This window comes from Daucus carota, chromosome 3, assembly GCF_001625215.2.
Source record: "Daucus carota subsp. sativus chromosome 3, DH1 v3.0, whole genome shotgun sequence".
Lineage (NCBI taxonomy): Eukaryota > Viridiplantae > Streptophyta > Magnoliopsida > Apiales > Apiaceae > Daucus > Daucus carota.
In genome coordinates, this window is record NC_030383.2 from 11530118 (window position 1) to 11552454 (window position 22337).

At 35.8% G+C, this 22337-nt stretch overlaps 3 protein-coding genes across 3 annotated transcripts; 2 read left to right on the top strand and 1 right to left on the bottom strand.

Annotated features, from left to right (window-relative positions):
• Nucleotides 1-8317: 8317 nt before the first annotated feature.
• Nucleotides 8318-10895, top strand: LOC108211248 (uncharacterized). The gene is made up of 5 exons (XM_017382792.2): nucleotides 8318-8526; nucleotides 9314-9428; nucleotides 9549-9645; nucleotides 10306-10392; nucleotides 10563-10895. The coding sequence occupies exons 1-5, from the start codon at nucleotides 8475-8477 to the stop codon at nucleotides 10695-10697; spliced, it is 486 nt and encodes a 161-aa protein (XP_017238281.1). The 5' UTR covers nucleotides 8318-8474; the 3' UTR covers nucleotides 10698-10895.
• Nucleotides 10896-11504: 609 nt separating this feature from the next.
• LOC108210618 (glutamate receptor 3.3) lies at nucleotides 11505-16611 on the bottom strand. Its single transcript, XM_017381984.2, has 6 exons — nucleotides 16025-16611; nucleotides 13665-15001; nucleotides 13297-13574; nucleotides 12713-12744; nucleotides 12208-12614; nucleotides 11505-12047 (listed from the first exon to the last, which is right to left on the bottom strand). The coding sequence occupies exons 1-6, from the start codon at nucleotides 16293-16295 to the stop codon at nucleotides 11589-11591; spliced, it is 2784 nt and encodes a 927-aa protein (XP_017237473.1). The 5' UTR covers nucleotides 16296-16611; the 3' UTR covers nucleotides 11505-11588.
• A 2954-nt stretch (nucleotides 16612-19565) lies between these two features.
• LOC135151374 (uncharacterized) lies at nucleotides 19566-20741 on the top strand. The gene is made up of 2 exons (XM_064089790.1): nucleotides 19566-20176; nucleotides 20264-20741. Exons 1-2 carry the CDS (start codon nucleotides 19566-19568, stop codon nucleotides 20739-20741), a joined length of 1089 nt encoding a protein of 362 aa, XP_063945860.1.
• The last annotated feature ends 1596 nt before the right edge of the window (nucleotides 20742-22337 follow it).

The following is a 22337-nucleotide window of genomic DNA, read 5'->3' on the forward strand; positions in this document are numbered from 1 at the left end:
TCCACACCATAACATAAACCTGTAATTAATATAATATATGTAGTGACCCTTAACTGTCCATGGATCGCAACAGGTTAAAGTATAAAACAAGCCACAACATAACTTTAATTATTACAAACCCAAATCCCAAAATATAAACTTAATTCTTACAAGCTTACACATCATTTGTGTCTCGTTATTCAAACTAGTACATATATAAAAAAAACCAAGCGCTGCTAATAGCTCTCTCCATCTCTCAGCCTGGAATCCTGGCCTTACCACTAGCCTGAGGGTCATCGTTACCCACTTTCTCTGCCTTCACTGGAAAGAACATAAAGTATCGCAAGAGTGAGCTAACAAGCTCAGCAAGTATAACAATATCAATTTAAAACATTAATCATAAGCTGAAAGGAACCAATGTCTAACGGAATCAATCTCAATATCAAGATTTGTTGTTAGGGTATCAATTAGAATTGGATATTAAATTTATTTTAAAAAAATCAAAGGTTAGGCTGCTGATCAGTCAGACACTAACCCCGAGCAGGTCCCACCATGCTCGTTTACTGGATCCAAGGCACACATTGGCCTAAAGCGACCACTCATCTGGTCTGACCATTCATTTGGTCCAAGTTTAGAAAACTATCCAATTCTATCACAATCAAGATGATCAATAATATTATTCAGTAAAATAGAAACATCAACATCATAAATAAAATTTGAAGCAGAAGCAGACTACTATTCAAAGTGTCTCAGATGGATCTCAAAGGAGGAATGAGAAATAACTTCATGATTTAGCAAGAATCAAACATTTACTCATAAGATGGCAAGGCATATCAAAGTTTAGTGTTTATATAAAGAAGGGTTTTAGGTTCACAAAAGAATCCAAGTAGAATTGAATGCTTTTAAGATCAAGAAATTGGAGTTTCTGGAAAGAATCAATCAACGGTAAGGTATATGTCATAACAGACATCATTTGGGGTTGATCAACTGGTTACGGTCTGGAAGATGTGTGATTGATAACTGGTTGAGGTATCGAGGGTATGTGCTTGAAATGAAATTAGGTTCTTAGGGTAATCATCTAGAAGTTTTAAAGCTTGAAGGTTTACAATTGAAATAGGTTTCATAGCAAGTATTAAAGAATTGGGTCAAAGGTTCAAGAATCAATAAGTAAATAATCCATATTATAATTCAAGGAATCTGGTGGAAGGTTCAGGAATCAATAGGATAATAATCCATGCTATAATTCAATAGGTCACAGAGCTTAATCAGAAGGTTCACTAGATAATCACAACAGATACAATATATAATTGAAGGAAAGTCTCAGAGAACTTGCCTTATATAGCTGATCTCAAGTTTCAATTACACTTGCTCGCTATACTACTCTATCGCCACTTGCTTTTCCTTTCTACGCCTCGTTTCTTCTGCTAATCACAACAATCATCTATCAATATATGATCTCATACTATTCTTATCATCACACTTTCGTAACGAGTTCCTAACTACCCTTCGTTTCATTTAAATCCGACTTACGGTTTAAAAGATATGTCAAAAACAATCATATAAGGTTCACATAGGCATGTAACACACCCATCAGATATCATATAACACATATCAAATAAGATATTCAATAAAATTTATTTTTCAAAGAAGGTTTGAAGTCAAAAGGAGTTTTCTGGCATTTAATATGGATTTTGAAACATTTTTCGGAATTAAAACGGGTCAGAGAATCATTTTATAATTAAATAATCAATTTTGGATACTCGAAATCAAGTCCGAAATCATTTGAAATCAATTAACGAGCTTCAAACATATTTTAGAATAATATTTCAAAGCTCGAAACTATTTTTCGGAAATTTTAAAATCATTTAAAATAATTAAATCTAATTAATAAATCAATTAAAATTAATTAATAATTAATTAAAACAATTAATCAATTAATATTTAAATTAATTGACTAATTATAATAATTAATTACTAATTAAAATTAATTAATAAATTAAATCAGAATTATTTTTGAATAAAGAAATAATTAAAAACTATTTTTGAAATTAAATAAACAATTTTCGAAATAAAATAATTGAAATAAAACTGTTTTTTTTTTAAAAAAGTTTTTGAAACTTCAAGGTTCAAACTGCAAGTTTTCAAAACTTGAGGGTTTGAATCGCAAGTTTTAAAACTACAGGGTTTGAAACGTCAAAAATGAAACTTGGGTGTGAAGACTTCACCATCTTCAAATGATGGGTGACCAAACTGCAAAAATGCCGCCGGCCACCCTTGAATCGCCGGATTTCCGCCGGAAAATCGCTACGGAGCTCCAAACTCAACACCAAGGTGCAGATTTGAAGCTCACTACACGAGGAACACGTTGGTGGCTTCAGTTTTTATGGTGGATGCGTGTGGTGGCCGGAAAATCCTTCCGAAGTTCGCCGGTGGCGAATACTTTAATTCTCCGATTAGCTCGATTTTGAGCTCCAACACACGTTTTAAAAACATGACTAGCTTCCTCTTCACATGCTCTTCCTAATGGTACTATCCACATCAACCCAGATTTAACAGATCGAAAAATCCGGCCAACATTCAAACTTTTCCGGCAACCAACTCAAGAACACCAAGAACACAGTTTCAATAATCAAACTGACTTTTCTACATGTTATTGAACTCCAAATCAAGCATATAATATACCAAAATGATCAGGAGAACATTATCTACAACATACAATCATCAAAACACATAAACAACTTCAAAATCAAAAATCCCTAATTTAAATTAAATGGCTTCGAATTAAAAACCTTAAATCCCTCCTCACCTGTCAATCTCTTGATGTTTTTGATGCTAGAATCAGATTCTACACCTCGAAACCTTCGATTTGGATACTTGAACGCTGAAATCTGAGTCCGATAACGCTTCCAAATCTTCGTTTGAATCTCAAGAACACGAAAACACTCTCTCTATAAACCCGTGTTTAACTGAGATTATGATTTCCCCGATGAATTAGAGTGCGGTTAAGGCTATTTATAGTTTTGAAAAATTAATACCCCTTTGGATCATATATGACACGAAAATACAATGTTTAATAGCTTTATATTAATAACACAGGTCTAATCGGTACCGGTTTTCAAGATAATTATCAAAACGGGGCTTTTTAATCAGCCATTAGTATGCGGGTCCCATTGTAATTATTACAAGATAAGGATGAGTTAAAATATTTAATTTCACGTTTATCGAGACAACTAGATAATTATCTAATACCGAAAAACTCCGCCGGACCGGCTCCGGAACAAACCGTACTCCGGATCGAAAAAGTCAAAACATGAAAAGTGTCCGGAATACTCAAATTAAGCTAAAGGTGAATTTTGTTGAAATTTTCGGGAAGTAAAATCTCGGTACCGTTACAGGTTGACAGTTTTCGAAAAATTAAAATAATTAAATATAGTATACGTAATTAAATCCGTAAATCAAATATAAAATCATACAACAATACATAAATCGATATGAAAATTTCTAAATAAACTATATTTTGTACTGAACATATAAAAATTGGTATTCCTCCAATTTAATCAGAAATACGCAACTAAATTAATAGAACAGGAACCAATTAATTCACAGAAATTCACATAAAATTCATATAATATTCATTAATTATTCAAATAATTATAAGGATAATCCCAGATGTTACAGTTATAAAGGGTGAAATGTCACTATTCTCCAAAAAATTATAAGATTTAGAAGTCACGGTTGGGATTTTGACAAATGGAAACTCGGATTCGATAAATTTAACATGACGAGAGATAATGAGTTTATTGTTTGTGAAGTCAAGACATAAGTATCCTCTATGATTGGTGGGATACCCCAAAAAGACACATGGTATAGATCGATGGGAAAGCTTATGTTTAGCAGTAGATGTGAGGTTTGGAAAACACAAGCACCCAAACACTTTAAGATGAGCATATAATGGGATCCTGCGATATAAAATGTGAAATGGGGAGATATTGTTTAGTAATTTTGATGGTATGATATTATGAAGGTAACATGACACTCGCAGAGCATAAACCCAAAGAGAAGGTGGGATGGATGCATGATGCAGAAGAGTGCGAGTGCGATTATTTATAGTTCTGATCATTCTCTCAGCTTTCCCATTTTGAGAGGAAGTGTGTGGACAAGAAAATCTAAAATTCATCCCATTTTTGGCACAAAAATCATGAAATGCTCCATTATCAAATTCTCTCCCATTATCACATTGATATGATTTTATACTTCTCTCAAACTGAGTTTTGACATAAGCATTAAAAGCCAAGAATGTGTCAAACACTTGAGACTTGTACTTTAATGGAGACACCCATAAATAATTTGTAAAATCATCTAAAAATAACAAATAATATCGATACCCTTCTTTACTTAAAACTGGTGATGTCCACAAATCAATATGAATGATATCAAAAGGAGCAGAGGTTACATTTTGAGAAGAGAAAAAGGGAAGCCTAACATGTTTTCCCGTCTGACAAGAATAACAAAATGTAGATGTAGGCTCTTTGTTACATTGAATAGACTTATTTTTGCTAAGATACTGTAAAACAGAGGGACCCGGATGACCAAGCCGATTATGCCAAAGACCCGAAGAAATAGCAGCTAAAGAAACTTGACTGGAGCTAGATGTAGAAGAAGATGGACAAAGTGGATAGAGATCCCCAGAACTATTACATCTCATGACGTTGCTCCCCGAATGAAGGTCCTTCACAGAAAAACCAAGAGGGTCAAACTCAACAGACACATGATTATCTTTAGTGAATTTTCTGACAGAAACGAGGTTTTTGATTATTTGAGGAGCATATAAAATATTATTGAGTGCTAAAGGAGGGAGAGGGACAGGTAAATTCGACGACCCTTTAGCCACAACTGGAATGCAAGAGCCATTACCAACCAAAATAGATGAATTAATACGAGATGTACTAGGAGTTTTAATTGTACCTGCATTATTAGTGAGATGAGATGATGCACCAGTGTCCATATACCAGGTGTCGTCGGGTGGATTGAAACTCATTGCTTGAAATGCTTGTGCCAAGTCAGTAGGCTGATATGATGGTGTGTCATAGGGCTGTTGGGGTTGGACAGAGGTGTAGGCTTGTTGTTGTGGCCGTGGTCCAGCACCAAGGATGCCTGCAGGTTGGCGTTGTTGTTGCTGGTAAGGGGCTGATGGATAGGGGCTGGGGGACTAGCCCAATTACCCCATGGTTGTTGTTGTATATTCAAGGCTGAGGTCCAAGGTTACTGTTGAGGCTGCCCGTAGGGGCGTGTTCCATATTCCTGTTGAAAATTAATTCTGCCACCCCCTCTACCAAAGTTTCGAACTCCACGTCCCCCTCGCCAGTTAGTTCTCTTCCCATGATTGCGATAATTTCCTCCACCACGTGAATAAATAGGAGCATTAGAACCAAAATTCACAGAATTAGGGACATAACTATGTGGAGGCATAGACGAGGGATGCTATGCAAAAGGCACTGATGGTGCAACAAGGACGGAACCTGCAGATGAGTCGGAGGATTGCCGAGAACGACTTGTTTCCTCAAGACACAACATTGATCGAGCTTTGTTAAACGTGGGAAGGGGATCTGATTGTTGTATCATCATTGCAACCATGTTATATTCACGAGTTAAACCCGCACACAACCTGAGTACCAGTTTGGTGTCTGATACTTTGTTTCCAACATTGGCTAATTGATCTGACAAAGATTTTAATTGCTGACAGTATGCAGATATATTGGGGAAATCTTTAAGAAAGGTGTTGACAAACTTATTCTCCAAATACACAGCTCTGGTATGTTTATTATCTTGAAATATGTCACGGAGGCGATCCCAACATTCTTGTGCCGTTGAGTCTGGTACTAGTATAGTTTGAAGAAGATCCTCAGATATGGTGCCATAAATCCATTGCTTTACAATATAATCAAGACGCTTCCATAATTGGTCATCGATGTCCTTTGATTTTGGAGTTGTGGGATCGATATGATCAAGCACATTGTACGCACAGCTGTGCACTTAAATAATTCAGTCCAAGAAGAGTATTGTACTTTTTCAATATCAAGAGTTAATGGAACTTGATTTTTGATATTTGTAACAGCAAGGGCAGGATGAAAACTGGGTGAGGGAGGAAGAGGAGAAGTAGGAGGAGAAGGAGTAGAAGAATCACCGTCCTTGTTCATGATGAAGCAGCGGTGGTAAAAAATTGCACACAACTAGGCTGAGAAAAAAAAATTAGGGGCTGGAGGCTAGGGTTAGCTCTGATACCATGTAAGATGGGGTAAATCTCCTTGTCCGGAGTTCTGTATTCTCTTGTATATATATCAGTACATACAGATTCTACATGGAAACTTAATATTGACAGAATATTGACAGAATAATACATAATATATATATTTTGGGAAGTTTCCTTCTCTAACACAAACATCTGTTCAATTATCATTAATGAGGTGAAATGGGCAGACAATGTGAGTGATGTAGTACAACCATCCAACATTGCAAGAAACTAATTTAATCAACCATTCTAGAATCAAGATAGTTATCCTTTTTGACATATAGGTGTGAATGCTAGCAACTAGCATTCGCCAACAGCTAATAGGTTTGTTATTCATATATCTCAACAAATAGCTAAGTTAGTGTCGAGGTGTTAGGAGGAGGCCTTAACTGGACCATAAACCACCAGACAGGCAACACGCAGATAAACTTAAATGCTTGGGGTGGGAGGGTTCAAACCTGAGACCACTCCCCAAACCAAACTCTCTTAAAGTGTGATGTAAGATCAAACTGCAGTGAACAAAATAGTTAGGCCTTGCCCGTGCCCAGAAAATTGTATATTGTACGAAGAATCTTATGGTCAAGAAATATAGCTGCTGCTGCTACTCATTTACCAAAAAAAGAAAAAAAAAGAATCAAGTAAAAGGAGGATCACATAGCACTCAAGTAGAAGGTATCCTGTAAACAGTACTTAACTAGGAAAGGCACATTGCATAACTAATGACTTAAGTACTCTGCAGGCTGATAATAACTAGCTGCAATGTAAAAAAATAAATAAAGAACAGGATTAAAATATGTAGCTGGAGAAACTAACCTGTCGATGGAGCTTGGTGATCACGAGATTGGAGGCAACAGATGAACACATCATAGCCATGATCGATATTTGAACTATCAGAATGATTTTAAGAAGGTTTCTTCTTTGTATGCGCCTTCCATTTCTTTGTTTTCTTGATCCTTGTCTAACTTTCAGTTGCAGATGCTGTCTGTGGCTAAACTCAGCTTCGTTTTCACCTCAGAAACTTGACTGAATCAAAGCCTTTCGTGTTAGATTATATTTAATAATCTAATAATAATATGTGGGCATACAAATTAAAGACAATTATATTTATTATGTTTATTCTAATTATTGGGCTAATTAAGTGATCTAAAATAAAGAGCCATTAAATCATCTTAATCGGTATGGGCTTTGAAATGTGTAATACCCAATAGTAAGCCTTATTAGGGTTAATGGGGTCTGATATGGCTTCTATATAAAGAACAATATAGGATTTTGGTCCCCAAGACTGTTCCAACCTCTACTCCTCTATTCCCATCAGTTTGAGCGAGATACGGCTAGAGGTGAATCAAGTCGGCTAGAGGTGAATCAAGTCTGTGGAAGATCAAGTCCCACAATCCGGATATCTACAGCTATGGAATCAGGTACGCTTCCGATATATAGTTCTATTGTGACCTTGATAATATCACATAAGATGATCTTTGGTTATACATATTTGGATCTAACATTTCGCTCAAACTACACGATCTTGTCAATATGGATATGTTGTCAGGTTTAAATTATGGATCAGATGAATATCAACTTCACTTTGATGATTTTTTAATTAATTGGACGAAGGAGGTCACAAACTAATGAAAACAGTTAACCGAGTTCAAATTTTCACAGCGATTTTCTTTTCAAAATTCTATTGAATTTTATATTAATTCACTAATCAATATATGTATAGGGTCATATCCCAATAATGGATTGCTCAACACCTCTGAGATAGTATAATATTTTTGAATCGTTGGATAAAGATTTCGCCACCAACTGATATAGTTTAATATTTTTGGACCGTTGAATAAGTATTTCACGACCAGAATTACAATATTCTTCTTTTAAATATCCGGAATCTTTTAACCATTAACGGATACTAGTTAAGCGTTCAGTGTTTTTTGTTCATTTTACATACTTTATCGATTTATTGTCCCATTTTACAAACGCCTCTGATATAAAAAAAAAAAAAAGGAAAAAAAAGAGAGAAAAGGTTGGGCAACTACAGTGGTCCGCGAAGCAGCGGATGATTACACTGAAGCGAGTAAAGCCTCGATATTATCGACACAAATTACCTCTATATTTCCCCCAAAATTAATTTCTTCCATTTCACACACACACAAACACACACTTGAGCTCGTAATCTCCGTTTTCATCTCCTCGAAATCAACAAATCACCATGAGTCTCCTCTCCAATTCGCTGATTCTCCCCGCCGTCAAAATCTCCTCAGGTATGCTTCTCAATTTACTCTTCTATTTACTTCACGTTTTTTATAAATTAATTAATTTTGTGTTGTTGCTCATTTCTGTTGTTTTCGATTCATTGCTCGATCAACTTATGCTATACTTGTTTGCTGTTGTCTGTTTGAAATTTCAGTTTCTAATTCAAATATTTATGTGGTGGCTTTAATTTAGTGTTTAGTTAAAGCATCGTGTGATTATACTATTTGATTCGGCTTCGAGTTCCGCTAGTGATTACTTATGATGCACCGGTTGATAGTGATGATTGAATGATAAGTTGTCAACATTGTAAAGAGGGAATACTGGGAAAAATTTATGTGCTAAATTTTTTGCAGCGATGTTTTCCGGTGCTACGAGTGTTTTATAAATTGGCGGGATTCGTTGCTAGTTTATATTGGTAGGAATGGAAATGAAGGAAGATATTTACCCACAAAATTGCATATATCATTCCATTTCTGTAGATTATTATTCCTTAAACTGGGCGGATCGTTATTAATTACTAATTCCTTGTGTGTCCATATTTATGGAGGTTAATATGGATATCCTGATGTTACAGTGTAATAAGTCACATGAGCAGCTTTTTGTCTTAACTGAGGACGTGTAAGATTGAGTTGTGTACTTTTGATTTGTCGCTATTTAGGAAATATGGTTTGATGGACTATTCTGCATAAAGAATATGATACGTGTACAATTGTTGATTTGTTGCTTGCCTTAGTGAGGTGTCGCTATGTTAATAGTTGTGATATTTTACTATCTAAAGCCCTTTTTGTTGTTTAGGCTCGCATCCGAAGTCTGTTGACCAATTTGCTGGAAATGGAGGTCTTGCCAAATTGACATTCCAGACTACTCGACAAACCAGAAGAAGGTCACTTGCGGTTCAAGCAAGCTACAGGTATCAAGTAGTTGCATGATTATGTAATTAACAATAATCAGTCCTCTCTTTGTTTGAATCTTATGCCTTGATAATTTTACATGTATTACATTAAAACTTATTGATCGAATGGAATTACAGTGATGGCGGAAGGCCAAGCAGCGGGAGCATCTTTATCGGTGGATTTGTTTTGGGAGGAATCCTTGTTGGTACTCTTGGAGCTGTATATGCACCTCAGGTGTTTAATTAGTACTATATTTACTTTCAGCTGTAACATTCATAGTATAAGGGTGCTCTTTTTTGTCTTAGTTGATACTGTATGTTTGGTGCCTAGGAACCATGGGTCTGGGGTACGGGCGGAATTCGGCTAAATCAAAAATGTGGGGATTCGGCAAATTAAAATTTTGAAAATTTATAGATTACATTGCTGGAACAGTACATACAGATAGAACACAGACAGACACTGCATATTACACACACAGAACATATCGTTTACGAACAAATAGATATTAGCCACTGATTATGATTTGCAAAGTAAGAACAGAGATGGCAGAAGAAGAAGAAGAAAAAATCTATGGGGCGGTGGAGAACAAAAATTTACCATAACTGCCCCTCCCGCACCCTGTTAATCGCGGCCAAGAAATACGGCTACATGCCAGGTGGCGCATTCTGTGCATATGCTGCTGCACACCCGCGCATTGCGCACCGGTTGCGCAGTGCACTACCTAAGTGCCGCACCCCTGCTTTCTAGCTTAGTACATTACACAATTATAATAATCATTAAACATTTTACTATTGGATTGGAATATACTTCTGAATTTAATCTGTAGCGGGATATTTCTAATGGGACTTCATTAAAATTGATGAATGTCATTTGACAGTTTTGTTTCATTTTTAGATAAGCAAGGCACTAGCAGGAGCTGACAAAAAGGATCTTATGAGAAAGCTTCCTAAATTCATATATGATGAAGAGAAAGCTCTGGAGGTAGACAACTTCTATGCATTTAGTGTTATTGAGTATTTTGATTGACGGATTTTTTCCTTCAAAACATCACGTAAACTGTTAGTTTATAATGTATTATTAACAATTTATTGTAGTGGCCTATATGTTTCTTTGGTTTTGTACAAGAATTTCACAAGTTGTTCAATTTACAGAGAACTCGCAAGATATTGTCTGAGAAGATTGAACAACTTAACTCTGCAATAGATGATGTATCTGCTCAGTTGCGAACAGAAGATTCTCCAAATGGCGTGGCTGTGGATACTGATGAGATAGAGGCTGCTATGTAATGTCGCCAGTGGGGTTGTCATTGGCTTCATCACAATTAAAATATTGTATTAGCTGAATTTCTTTAAATGTTAAACGTTTTACCCTTACCGTTGAAAACTTTTCTTTTGCTACATATGGTGCTTGAGATGGATGTTTCATGTAGTCTACTACTTGTTGGGAGTTCTTCTAAGATGCCATTTGGGCAAGTTGTTTCAGAAGCAGTTGTTTTTAGTTTACTTTATCTTTGTGTTGGTTTAGATGGTAGTATAATTAACTGAATGTTGTGGCTGAAATTTCTCAATACACTGTTTTACTGACATACTTTAAGGTTGGCTAGGGAAGGGTCTTTTTTTAATGTAGTGGCTGCCCAGTTTCACTCCTAAGGTTAGCCTGTTTATACACATCAATTGTTATAGCTGTTTTCTTTGTGCATATAGGAATTATTATTTTTCAGCTGATCGGTATATCCATTAGTAGCTGAACACATTACAGGCCCACGAGAGTTGATCATCTAAAATGTTATATTAGTTACTTTGAAAGCTGATGCTAAAATAGTGGACTATGTAACTATCAGTGTTGATATAAACCTCGTCAAGGTTGTTGATAATACAGACCTCCGGCTTACAAGGGCAGAGCTTGGAATTTACATCGAAATCGAACGTCAGTTTAAAATGAATGAAGCTATAATAATTTACAATATCGCTAGTGGTTCTTTACATGAAGTAGGCACTGGACTATCCTGTGAATGTTTTAGATTTTGCTCAACTCATGAAGTTTTTCAACAGTTCGTCTTTCATGTACTTGGACATTTTACTCAGTAACTACAGTTTCATCAAGACAAATTAGAACTATTAGATATTAAAAATAGATCGTTAATCAAGTAAAATATATTAACTGTTGTTAAAACAAAACTAAAATGTGTGGTCTAGTCTTTGCATCTCAGGCTCATCATTGTTTCTCAATTCCGAACTTGCATATTCATCTTCAGGACCTTCCGTTTTTCTTCTTTTACTCCGTCTCTTCATTGGATCTTCCTTCTCATCAATTATTGACAATAATTTCTGAATACGATTAGAATGTGAATCACGCTGGCTTTCTGACTCAGGATCAGCAGGGTTGGAATTGCAAAACTTGCGCATAATCTGCAAGAAGTATATAAGAAGGGCAACGAAGCAAGTCATCCCACATACGAGAAAGAGTCCCCAGAAGCTTTGCAGGTGAAGGCGATCCGAGTCTATTTCAGCATTCTCTGAGCTGCATGTGCTTCTTGACAACCACTTGTCATAAATTCTCTGTAAATCTCCATTCTCTGATAATGTTAATATTGCGGTAGACAAGTCCACTGCCAAGGGAGAGTCCCGCGGAAATGCCTATAAGAAGATGGCAAATAAATTTTCAAGGTAGTAGAAAAGGACAGCTACAAATTATTGCCTTTGGCATTCTTTATTAACCTGCGATAAGTATCTTGTATGGTGTATACACTTCAGAGAACAAATATATATAGACGAGTTAATTAACATAGAAACTTACAAATCCCCATCCGGATTTGGTGAACTCCTGACCTATGACTCGGAATTCGCAGTGGCTTGACAAGAAAAGATCTACATATGGACGTTCATCAACCACTGCAGCAACACCTCCGTTCTTCGGACCAAGTTCGAGCTGTGAAGAATATATTTCTGGTGTTCCAAGGGGTTTAAGTAATGATTCAGGAATACCAATTTCTTCGACTAAATAATGGTAAGCGAAAGATCCCACTTGGTATCCAATAGGTTCCTCAATTTTTTTCAAGGTTTCAATCCCATGAATTGGAGAATACATTTGTTGCACAGTAAGTATAGATGTCAAACTAGCAGTGTAACTTGAGTTAATTATCAGAACAACAAATAGCCATAGAATCAGAACTAGCCGGCCAAGGGAACTCACGGTGCTCTCTCCTGCATAAAATAGACAAAGAAGTAAAATACTATGCCTTTCTCCAACCATTTGGGCATGTCTAGAAGGCTCCTTAAAAGTAAACAAGAGTGTCACTTACTGTGGGAATAAAATAGAGTAGAGAGGCTAAACCTGAAGGGAAATAAAACAAGAGATTATCACAAAGAAACCCCTTTGAAAAGATGTTCAGCTTACCAGTCCACAGAAAATGTTCATATTTTATTTAATGAAAATAACAAGCTAATGTGATGACAACATGCATAAGTTGGTCAAATCTTTGTAATCTGAAGTAAATTGTAAAAAACAATATCTACTAGTTCGGTGCAGCAATCCTAAGATACAGAAAGATTAATCGAAGACAAATATCAAGGTATGGCCCAAGTATACAGTTTTGCAATTCATTCCAGATTTCCAAACAAAAGATTGGAACCAGAATAATTCATTCCAGATTTCCAAACAAAAGATTGGAACCAGAATATGTAAACGTCACGAACACCGAACTCCATTGGTTAAATAGTAGCAGCAAATTACATTTTTTTAGGCCTAGTCTTCTGTGACAAAGCAGATAATATAAGCCAGCTCAAACAACTTTAGTACTTCCATGAATAAGGAGATGGGTAGAAAGGGGAAAAAAATAAAACCTACAATCAAACCTTTTTGTCAGATTGAACAAGAATAACATACCATATAACGGTTATAAGTTGTGTCTTAGGGGTGCCTCTGAACTCATCATTAATCCTATGCTCCAAAGTCCAAACAACTAAACCAACAACAAGAAAGAAAGCAGCAATTACACCCCACAGTGGTGGAGAAAATGGTCGTAGAAATGCCCAAGCCCCAGTATTTAACTTCTTGAATGGAGCGACTACAACAAGCCCAGATGCAGCAAATGGTTGTGTAAAGTCCACAATTTTTGTTCGATTTCTGGCAATGGCAATGTCACCAACCGCGCCATCAAAAAACTAAAGCAGGAACCAAAAAATTAGAAAAATTAGCATAAGTATAACATTTCTCTTTTAATATATGAAAACCACTTCTTACTTTGTACTCACCCCATTGGCAACTTCATTAATCAGCCCTGTGTAGCTTGGGTTTTCTTTGCCATCTCCATAAGAGATAAATTCATATGGAACTGCATATGGTAGCAAATTCACAGCCGCTGTGAACACATCTATGCAGAACCCCTTAAAAGTATTAGTGCGTAGCGATTTGGATACAAATTCCCGGTAACCCACACGATTAGGCACTCCTATTCTCAGTAGCTTCCCGTAGTTTGGAAAAACCCATCCTCTAGGTTTTACCACCGTGTTTCCTGGCCAAACAACACTGTGCAATTGTTGTGTCGCAATTGAGAAATTAGCTAGATTTGAGTAGAATGTCTCAGGAGGTAATGTTGACAAACCAGAATAGTTAGACCAGTAACCAATTTGCCGAAAACCAGTCCCAATTATATTAATAACATCATATGCAGGATGAAAAAGAGACCTATCAGTATTAAATTTAATACGCCCAGTCAAGCCCATGAGGTCACTCTGCAATATGTTCCTCAGCAGATGCTTTCCTCCATCAAAAATGCTCATGGCCTCAAGGTGAAGATTACCACCTCCAGACCTCAGTTTAGAATTAGTAGAAAAAGAAATAATATGCCCTTGATTTAAAAATGAATCAATAGCATGAGCAACAAGCCAAACACTATCATAAGCATGAAGGGCGTAACTATTAGGCCCAACAGAACCATCAGTCAAGTTGTTCCACCGAGAGATAAATGTTCTCTTTCTATCTGAATCCGGTGTATGCTGACGCAAAACTAAAACTCCTTGCATTGAATCCATCTTTTCAGGAGAAAGTTGTACGGAGTCTAAAACAGATGAGAGCCAATCAGTTGCTATCCAGACATAACCACCATCCATCATTCCAAGATGCTGTGCAACAGAGAAAACTGTGAAGCCCAATGCAGGGTAAACATGCAAAACTATTACGCGAGAATCCATCACTGCAAGTTTCACAAGAATGTCCATAATATCGCCCCTGCTGATACCAGGTCCAGGAGGAATCCCAGCCTTGTATGAGATTTTGCAGCGCCTTGCTGCAAGTGCATCATTCATGGCTGCTACCCCATTCCTTCCGTAATCATCATCAATAAATATCGCAATGACCTGCTTCCAATTATAGTGTTCAACAATGTCAGCTACTGCAGTCATCTGGTACAGATCACTCTGTGTCGTCCTGACAAAAAAAGGAAACTGGAGAGAGGCTAGAGTGGGGTCTGTAGCACCAAATGACAAGAGAGGTACTTGGAGTTCATTAGCAACAATTGTCATAGCATTAGCTACTTCAGACGATTGTGGGCCTATCACAGCAACAGTATTGACCTCCATGAATTGCACAGCTGTAAGCACAATACAAGTATCATGGTTTAAAGAATCTGCAGAGACGTTATAGCTGACTAGGCTGAGCCTAACCAAAGAAGAAAGAAAATCCACAGTTCCAATTTTAACAAATATACGTTCTTTTTTTTTTGGTCAGGAACAAATATATGTTCTTATTCAAATTAAATCCAAAGAAACCAGCAGAAAATGATTTAGGAGCACAAACTTACTGACTGGATTGTACTACATGTTTAGTAAACATATTTTTACTGTTAATTATCAATAATAGGATTGCTTTTATTATTACCAGAAGACAGATACAAAGTTATACAAAATAACTTGGAAACAATTTATAATTTGTCAAACTTTGGATGTAATTGTTCTATTATTTCTAAATGAAATTTCATCCTAACAGTGAATTATAACACAACGCACCAACTCTCCTTAGCAACACACTGGACCCATGTAAGAAGTGGCAGCTTCTAAGATAGACAACCGCAATGAAATATTTGTGCACTTAATTTATTAGTAGAAGTGCATCTAATCCCCACATAAATGTATAATAACATAAGCATGATAAACATCTTTATCTCATTACTTAACATTAAATAGAGGCTTCATTTGACCTATCAATCTCGAATTAGAATCATGTGAACCGCAATATTCACAAAATATTTTTAGGACACTAAGGTTGATTAGTAAGACCATATTGAGCTCCAAAAGATCCCCTTTCAATCCCAAGATGAGGTTACAAGGGAACAGGCCTATCAACATAAGCATGATATATACAGTTATACAATTAAGCCGTATTATAACACATTAACACCTTCTGGTTTTAGGAGAGTCGGTAACTTTATACTAATATGTGTGAACCATATTGGGTTTTGAACATGAGGGGTGGACAATATTGTGACAATATCCTTGGGGAATATACAATTATTTAGCTACCATGTTCACCGAAGCAATAATGCATAATAGTTTCAGCAGGGGCTCTTTCTAAAAATAATAAAGGAACTTATCATGTACTCTTGCTAAAAAGGTACCTCCAATAATGCCATGAAAGCCACTGCAATTCGAATTTCGCATTTCCACATGAAGTTTAGTTCCATGAAGAACACTAGAATTCGAGTTGACATCATCCACAGCTTGCTTAATCGCGTAATACGAGGCCTTGCCAATGGTAGAATCAAAAGTGAACACAGCTCCTATATTTACAACAGCTGGTCTCGACAAATTAACATTATTGCCAACCCCATTCGAGAAACTCCCCGCAAGAAGTAGCAGCAACAAAGACCAAACACAAAGCTCATTCATATTGTCCGAATATCTAAGCAAGAGAGTTGTAACAGAAAAAAGAAAGCTGGGAAACAAGATTAAAAGAGCATCAGAAAAGGAATACAAGATAATCCAAGAAAAAGAAGGAGAGAATCAGATGGGCACTCCAAGAATGGAAAAAGATGCTGTACGGGAATGCAGTACACGAGTATTGCATAGATTAAGCAAAAGGAGGAGTTCAGAGGTAAGTTTAGAAAGACAGTTCAGTTATTATTACAGAGAGATTATAGAAAGTGGGGCTTTAATTATGTCGAAAGTTTGAGGCGGTGTCTGACTGTGTGCCCAGGCTTACAAGTGAGATAAGAAATTTTTTACTCGTAAAAGCATCTCGGACCATCAAAAATTTTTGACTAAAAAGTGAGTTGGCATACTTAAAATAAAAAAATTTAGCCAACAGCTCCAAAAACTCAACTCCAACCATTCTCAGCTGTTGTCTATAAATTTAGCCAACCTTCTATGGATGGCTAAATTTGTCCAACCTCTACAGGTCTGTAAAAAAATCTGTAGGAAAATTGTATATCATTTAGGGATTTTCTATGGTGTGCCCAAGGGCAAACAATAGTCCCTAACTCCAATAAAAATAGCTCTTTTTGATTGGTGGATGAACAATAAATGATAATGGCCCCCCTGCATTTACATCAACTCCACCAATCAAAATAGGCCATTTTTATAGAATTTAGTGTTTATTGTGTGCCCTTGGGCACACATTAGAAAGACCGTATCATTTATTACCATATTGAACTGATATATTCTATTTTAAAATTTTAAAATATTAATAACATACTATTTTTAAATTATAGCCAACCAATATAGCCAGTACCATTGAAGCAAAATGTCTTACAGGTTCAGCAAATTTTACATAATGTTTTACAGGTCTAATTTAGCCAATGATTATAGCCAACGCCGTTGGAGATGCTCTAACAGCATCTCCAATGCCGTTGGTTATAATCGTCGGCTAAATTATACCTGCAAGATGTTATGTAAAATTTGCTGAACTACAGACATTTTGCTTCAACGGTACTGGTTATATTAGTTGGCTATAATTTAAAAATAGTATGTTATTAATATTTTAAATTGTTAAAATAGAATATATCAGTTCAATATGGTAATAAATGATATACAATCTTCCTACAGATTTTCTTAGAGACCTGTAGAGGTTCGACAAATTTAGCCATCCATAGGAGGTTGGCTAAATTTATAGACAACAGCTTAGCATGATTGTAGTTGAGTTTTTGAAACTGTTGGTTAAATTTTTTTATTTTAAGTATGTCAACTCACCTTTTAGCCAAGGGCTTTAGATGGTTGGAGATGCTCGGAGAATATGAAAAATTAAAATGATACTTTGGCTGTATTTGAATTTCAGTTTTTCGGCTTATAAATCGAAACTTTTTTTTATTGTTTATGTTAAAATTTATAAATTAGTTTTTAGTGAGTAAGTCAGAATTTTAAAAGTTAAAGAGCGTAACATTTTTAGTGATATGTTTTTGTTTTTAAAATTTGATTTTAAAAATATACGAAAGTCCGTTTTTATAAATAATTTATTATTATATTAATATTTTTTTATGTGAGGAAAAGGAATGAAAAGGAGGAGACAGCAAAGTACGGATAAGATAAAGAACATGCCGTGGAAAACCAACAGAATCTAACTTCTTTAGTTTATCAGTAAATGAGAATACTTGCATACTAGTACTCGGTAGGGGTGAGAAAAAAAATCGAAAAACCGAAATTGAGTCGAAAAACTGAAAAATCAAATCGAAAAAAATCGTAATTGACAAAAACTGAAAAAAACCATAACCGAACCGATATAACGGTTCGGTAACGGTTACGGTTTTACCCCTAAAACCGAACCGAAAAACCGAACCGTTCATATAATATATAATAAAAATATAAAATTTATTATATAGTATTATTATATATAACATACTATATATAATATATTATATATATGTGCTATAATATATTAATTATCTAGTTTAGTAAGAGAAATTGATATTATAAGTATATAAATATTCTTCTAAAATTAATAATAATATTAAATTTGTATACTAGTTTTTAATCATATAAAAACCGGAAAAAACCGAAACCGACCAACGGTTAACCGAACCGAAAAAAACCGTCCGAAACGGTTCGGTTACGGTTTCTACCTAAAAATCGAACCGAACCGAAATATACGGTTCGGTAACGGTTTTAGGTAGAAACTGAGCCGAACCGACCCGTGCACACCCCTAGTACTTGGATTCGGAAAACATGTGGAGGGGTGTTTGTTTTGACCCGAAACGGATAATAAAATTGGATTTAACTTGCAGTCAACTCACTGAATTAATAAAAATTTGCATTTAGGTCACTGCGTCGTTAAATCTCAATTGACCTAAATGCAAATTTTTGTTAATTCAGTGAGTTAACTGCAAGTTAAATCTTGTTCTCTGATTCATTTACAAACTTTTTGAGTTCAGTGATCCAATTGCAAGTTGACCATGAGTTCAATCACCTTTTCGCCTATTAACCCGATTTATAAGTTAGAAATACTTATAAGGTTATAAGGTAGAAATACTTACTGTTTGTATAAAAAAATCAAAAAGTACTTATAAAAACCTGAGAACACTAGTTTCTGTTTAATGTATTCTACTTTTTCTCCAAATATTTTTATCACTTATAACTTTTAACTTATTTATAACTCCTACTTCACTTTTTCTTCAAGCAAGAAACACTTATTTTAAACTCATCAAAACCAACAAAAATATCACTAGAGCACACTTGAGGGAGACATTTTCAGTCCACTCCCTCTGTCTCATTTAATTTTATACATTTTTTTTCAACTACTCGACACGCATTTCAATACTCTTATAAAATATAATTTTGTAATTTTTTTTTGAGATTTTTATGAATAAAAATTTAACATCCGAACAGAGTCCGTGATGCGTCCCCGTCCTGCAATGTATACTATACGGGGACGGAGGGAGCATCAAACAGAGTCTATTCATTGAATTAATCGTTATCACTCATCCGTCCCACCGGATTCTTTACGCAATTTTTTGGCACGCATTTAGATATTTCTATAAAATATAGTTCCATAAATTATATTTTTTAAAAAAAATCCTGGGAAAAAATTTAACGTTTAAATTTTTATTAAAAAAAATGTTATTGAACTATACGTTATAAGAGTCTCAAAATGCGTAATGCGTGCAAACAGTTAACATAAAAATCCTGGTGGAACGTAAACATATAATTTGATTAAATTCAGGATTTCAAATGAAATTTAATCGGCATTTGCAGTCGATTCGTGTAGCAGAGAAGATTACACAAAGGGTTGAGGGGCAGTTATCTAAATCACAGAAAGAATTCCTTCTGCGTCAGCAGATGAGGGCTTGTCTTGTTGAAGCTTTCAATGATTTCATAGATGCAGCTTGTCTTGTTGAAGCACCGTTGGTAAACTCTGAGTACACTTGGTTTGGCCCTTTTAATAAGAAAGCACGCCTAGACAGAGCTCTTCTGTCCACTGACTGGTTTAGTCTTGGTGATTGGGTTCTGGCTGGACTAAACAGGAAAACGTCGGATCACTCCCCTGTATTGCTAAAAAATTCAGCTTTTGATTGGGGTCCGCGTCCTTTCCGTTTCTTCAATAGCTGGCTAGAAAGTAAGGACCTTATACATCAGATGCGTTCTGCTTGGAATTGCAACAAACAAGCTTCCATTCAGCATAAATTCAAATCTATTAGATGGGTGGCAAGGGACTGGAACAAGCACAAATTGGGAAACATAGATAAAAGAATTCTGGAAGCGGAGAAACAGAGGGATCAGCTAGACAACTATATCGGTTCTCCTTCTATTACTTCAAGCGTTGCACCGGAATTAGATAAATTGTACAGAATCAGATCTGGTATGCTGTGCCAGAAGTCAAAACTCTCCTGACAACTGCATGGTGAACGTAACACTAGGATATTTCACAGGGCTATAGCCAAGAGGCAAGCGTTCAACTCCATAAAGAAAATCAAATATGACGACATAATCCATGAATCACCGCCCCGAATTAAACAGGTATTTTTTGAGCACTTCAAAAATTTCCTGGGTGAAGTACATGAAGAAGAGATCTTTACCATGGGGGACCTTTTCAGCAAGAAATTATCAATCATCCAGAGCAACCAGTTGGTAGAGAAGTTCAGCTTAGAGGAGGTTGAGATTGCTTTACACAGTACGGACAAGACCAAAGCGCCAGGTCCTGACGGGCTAAATGCAGGGGTCATTTCCTCTCTGTGGCCGTGGATCAAAAGCGAAGTCATGGCATTCTTTCATGAGTTCCACGCTTCTGGTAAAATTCCCGATGGTAGTAACTCATCATTCATAGCACTAATTCCGAAAAAGCTTGATCCTATATTGCCTTCGGACTTTAGACTGTTAGGTCCAATCAGACGTAGAAGGGGGGGTTGAATACGTCGTACCAATTTTCTTCGATTTAATTTAATTGCGGATAATCTTGTTTCAGTCCATGTTAAATCAATCGTAAATAAATAACTCCAGCAAGTCGGGGAATATTCTTGTATTAGAAATAATCCTCGGGTGCTACAAATTCCAACACAAGTGTCGGCTGCAGAGACTACAATCACTCTATTACAGACTCTCGATAAATACGATCTTCTAATTTAACTCTCGAGAATGTGTATAGTGTGTGCACTTACAAAGTGTGTAGTTGTTTTCAAATGAAAACACAAAGCCCTATTTATAGACTTTACAACAACTAACCATGGTTAACGAGTTCGTCCTGGACGAATTTGTTTTATAAAAATAAAACTAACTCCACTAAGCACAGTAGATGGCGCCACTTTCATATACACATATATATATAATTATATGTATATGAAAGTTGCGCTCCAAAGGCATATTATCTCCACTGTGGTCAAACTTGGCGCCTCGGTCAAAGTTGGCGCCAGTAGTGTATAACAGTGTGTGACTTAGAAGAATTATAAGAAGGTCAAATGTTGCGCCTTCTTCTTGGTCAAACATGGCGCCACTACAGGGCATCACAGGGCAAACAACACTTAGAAATATATTTCTAAGTGAATATATATGTCAAAGGTTGCGCTTTTGACCAGGTCAAAACTTGCGCTTGACCATGGTCAAAAGATGCGCCTGTAAATCCACAGAGGTGAATTCTTCACTTAGCATCTTTCAAGTGATAGAAACTAGCGCAGGTTTTGACTAAGTCAAACCTTGCGCCTGTTTCTTTGAAAGTCACTGTGACTTAGAGAATTTCTCTAAGTACAAGACTTAAACAAATCGCAGGTTTTGACTAAGTCAACTGACCCATTTGTAATTTGAATTTAAGATATATATGTATATGTATTGTTAATTGTTTTATGAATTACTTGAATTATTGAGGATTCAAGTAATTTCCAATTAACAATATATTTACATATATATATATAGATAAATTCAAATTTAATCCTTAGAGATGCAGCTTTAATTGACTTGATCAATTTAATTCGTTGATCGAATCCACTGAATTCTTTCGTACGTCCTGACGTCCTGTGCACTGGTCTGGTTCACGAACGACTCGAACTGAAATAATTCTTTGAATCCTTTGCTTGATAATATACTTGATCAGTCATTCCGGGTTAGATGTTGCTTCGATAAATTTGATTATAAATAATCAAATTAAGTATACTGGAATCTTCTGGTCTTTGATACTTGATCTTCAGGCAATCTTGATAGCAGAAACTGATTGAACTTTATTCTTCACTGAGGCTTGAACATGTTAATGAACTTCTTCCAGTGGACGGATGCTCGTCTCAGATATCTTGATTGTCTTTGTCTGTTCGTATCGAATCTCCAACCTGTAGATTCCTGTATTATACTTACGTATTGTTTCCTGTCTTTTGTTGTGTTGAGTTATCGAAATTACATTTACATTACATTATGCTTTACAATCTCCCCCTATTTGTTTGTTAGAGTTCGACAAGCAAATCCTTTAAGAGGATAACTCAACTGACACAATGAAAAAGCATACTAATTTAAACAGGAAATAAT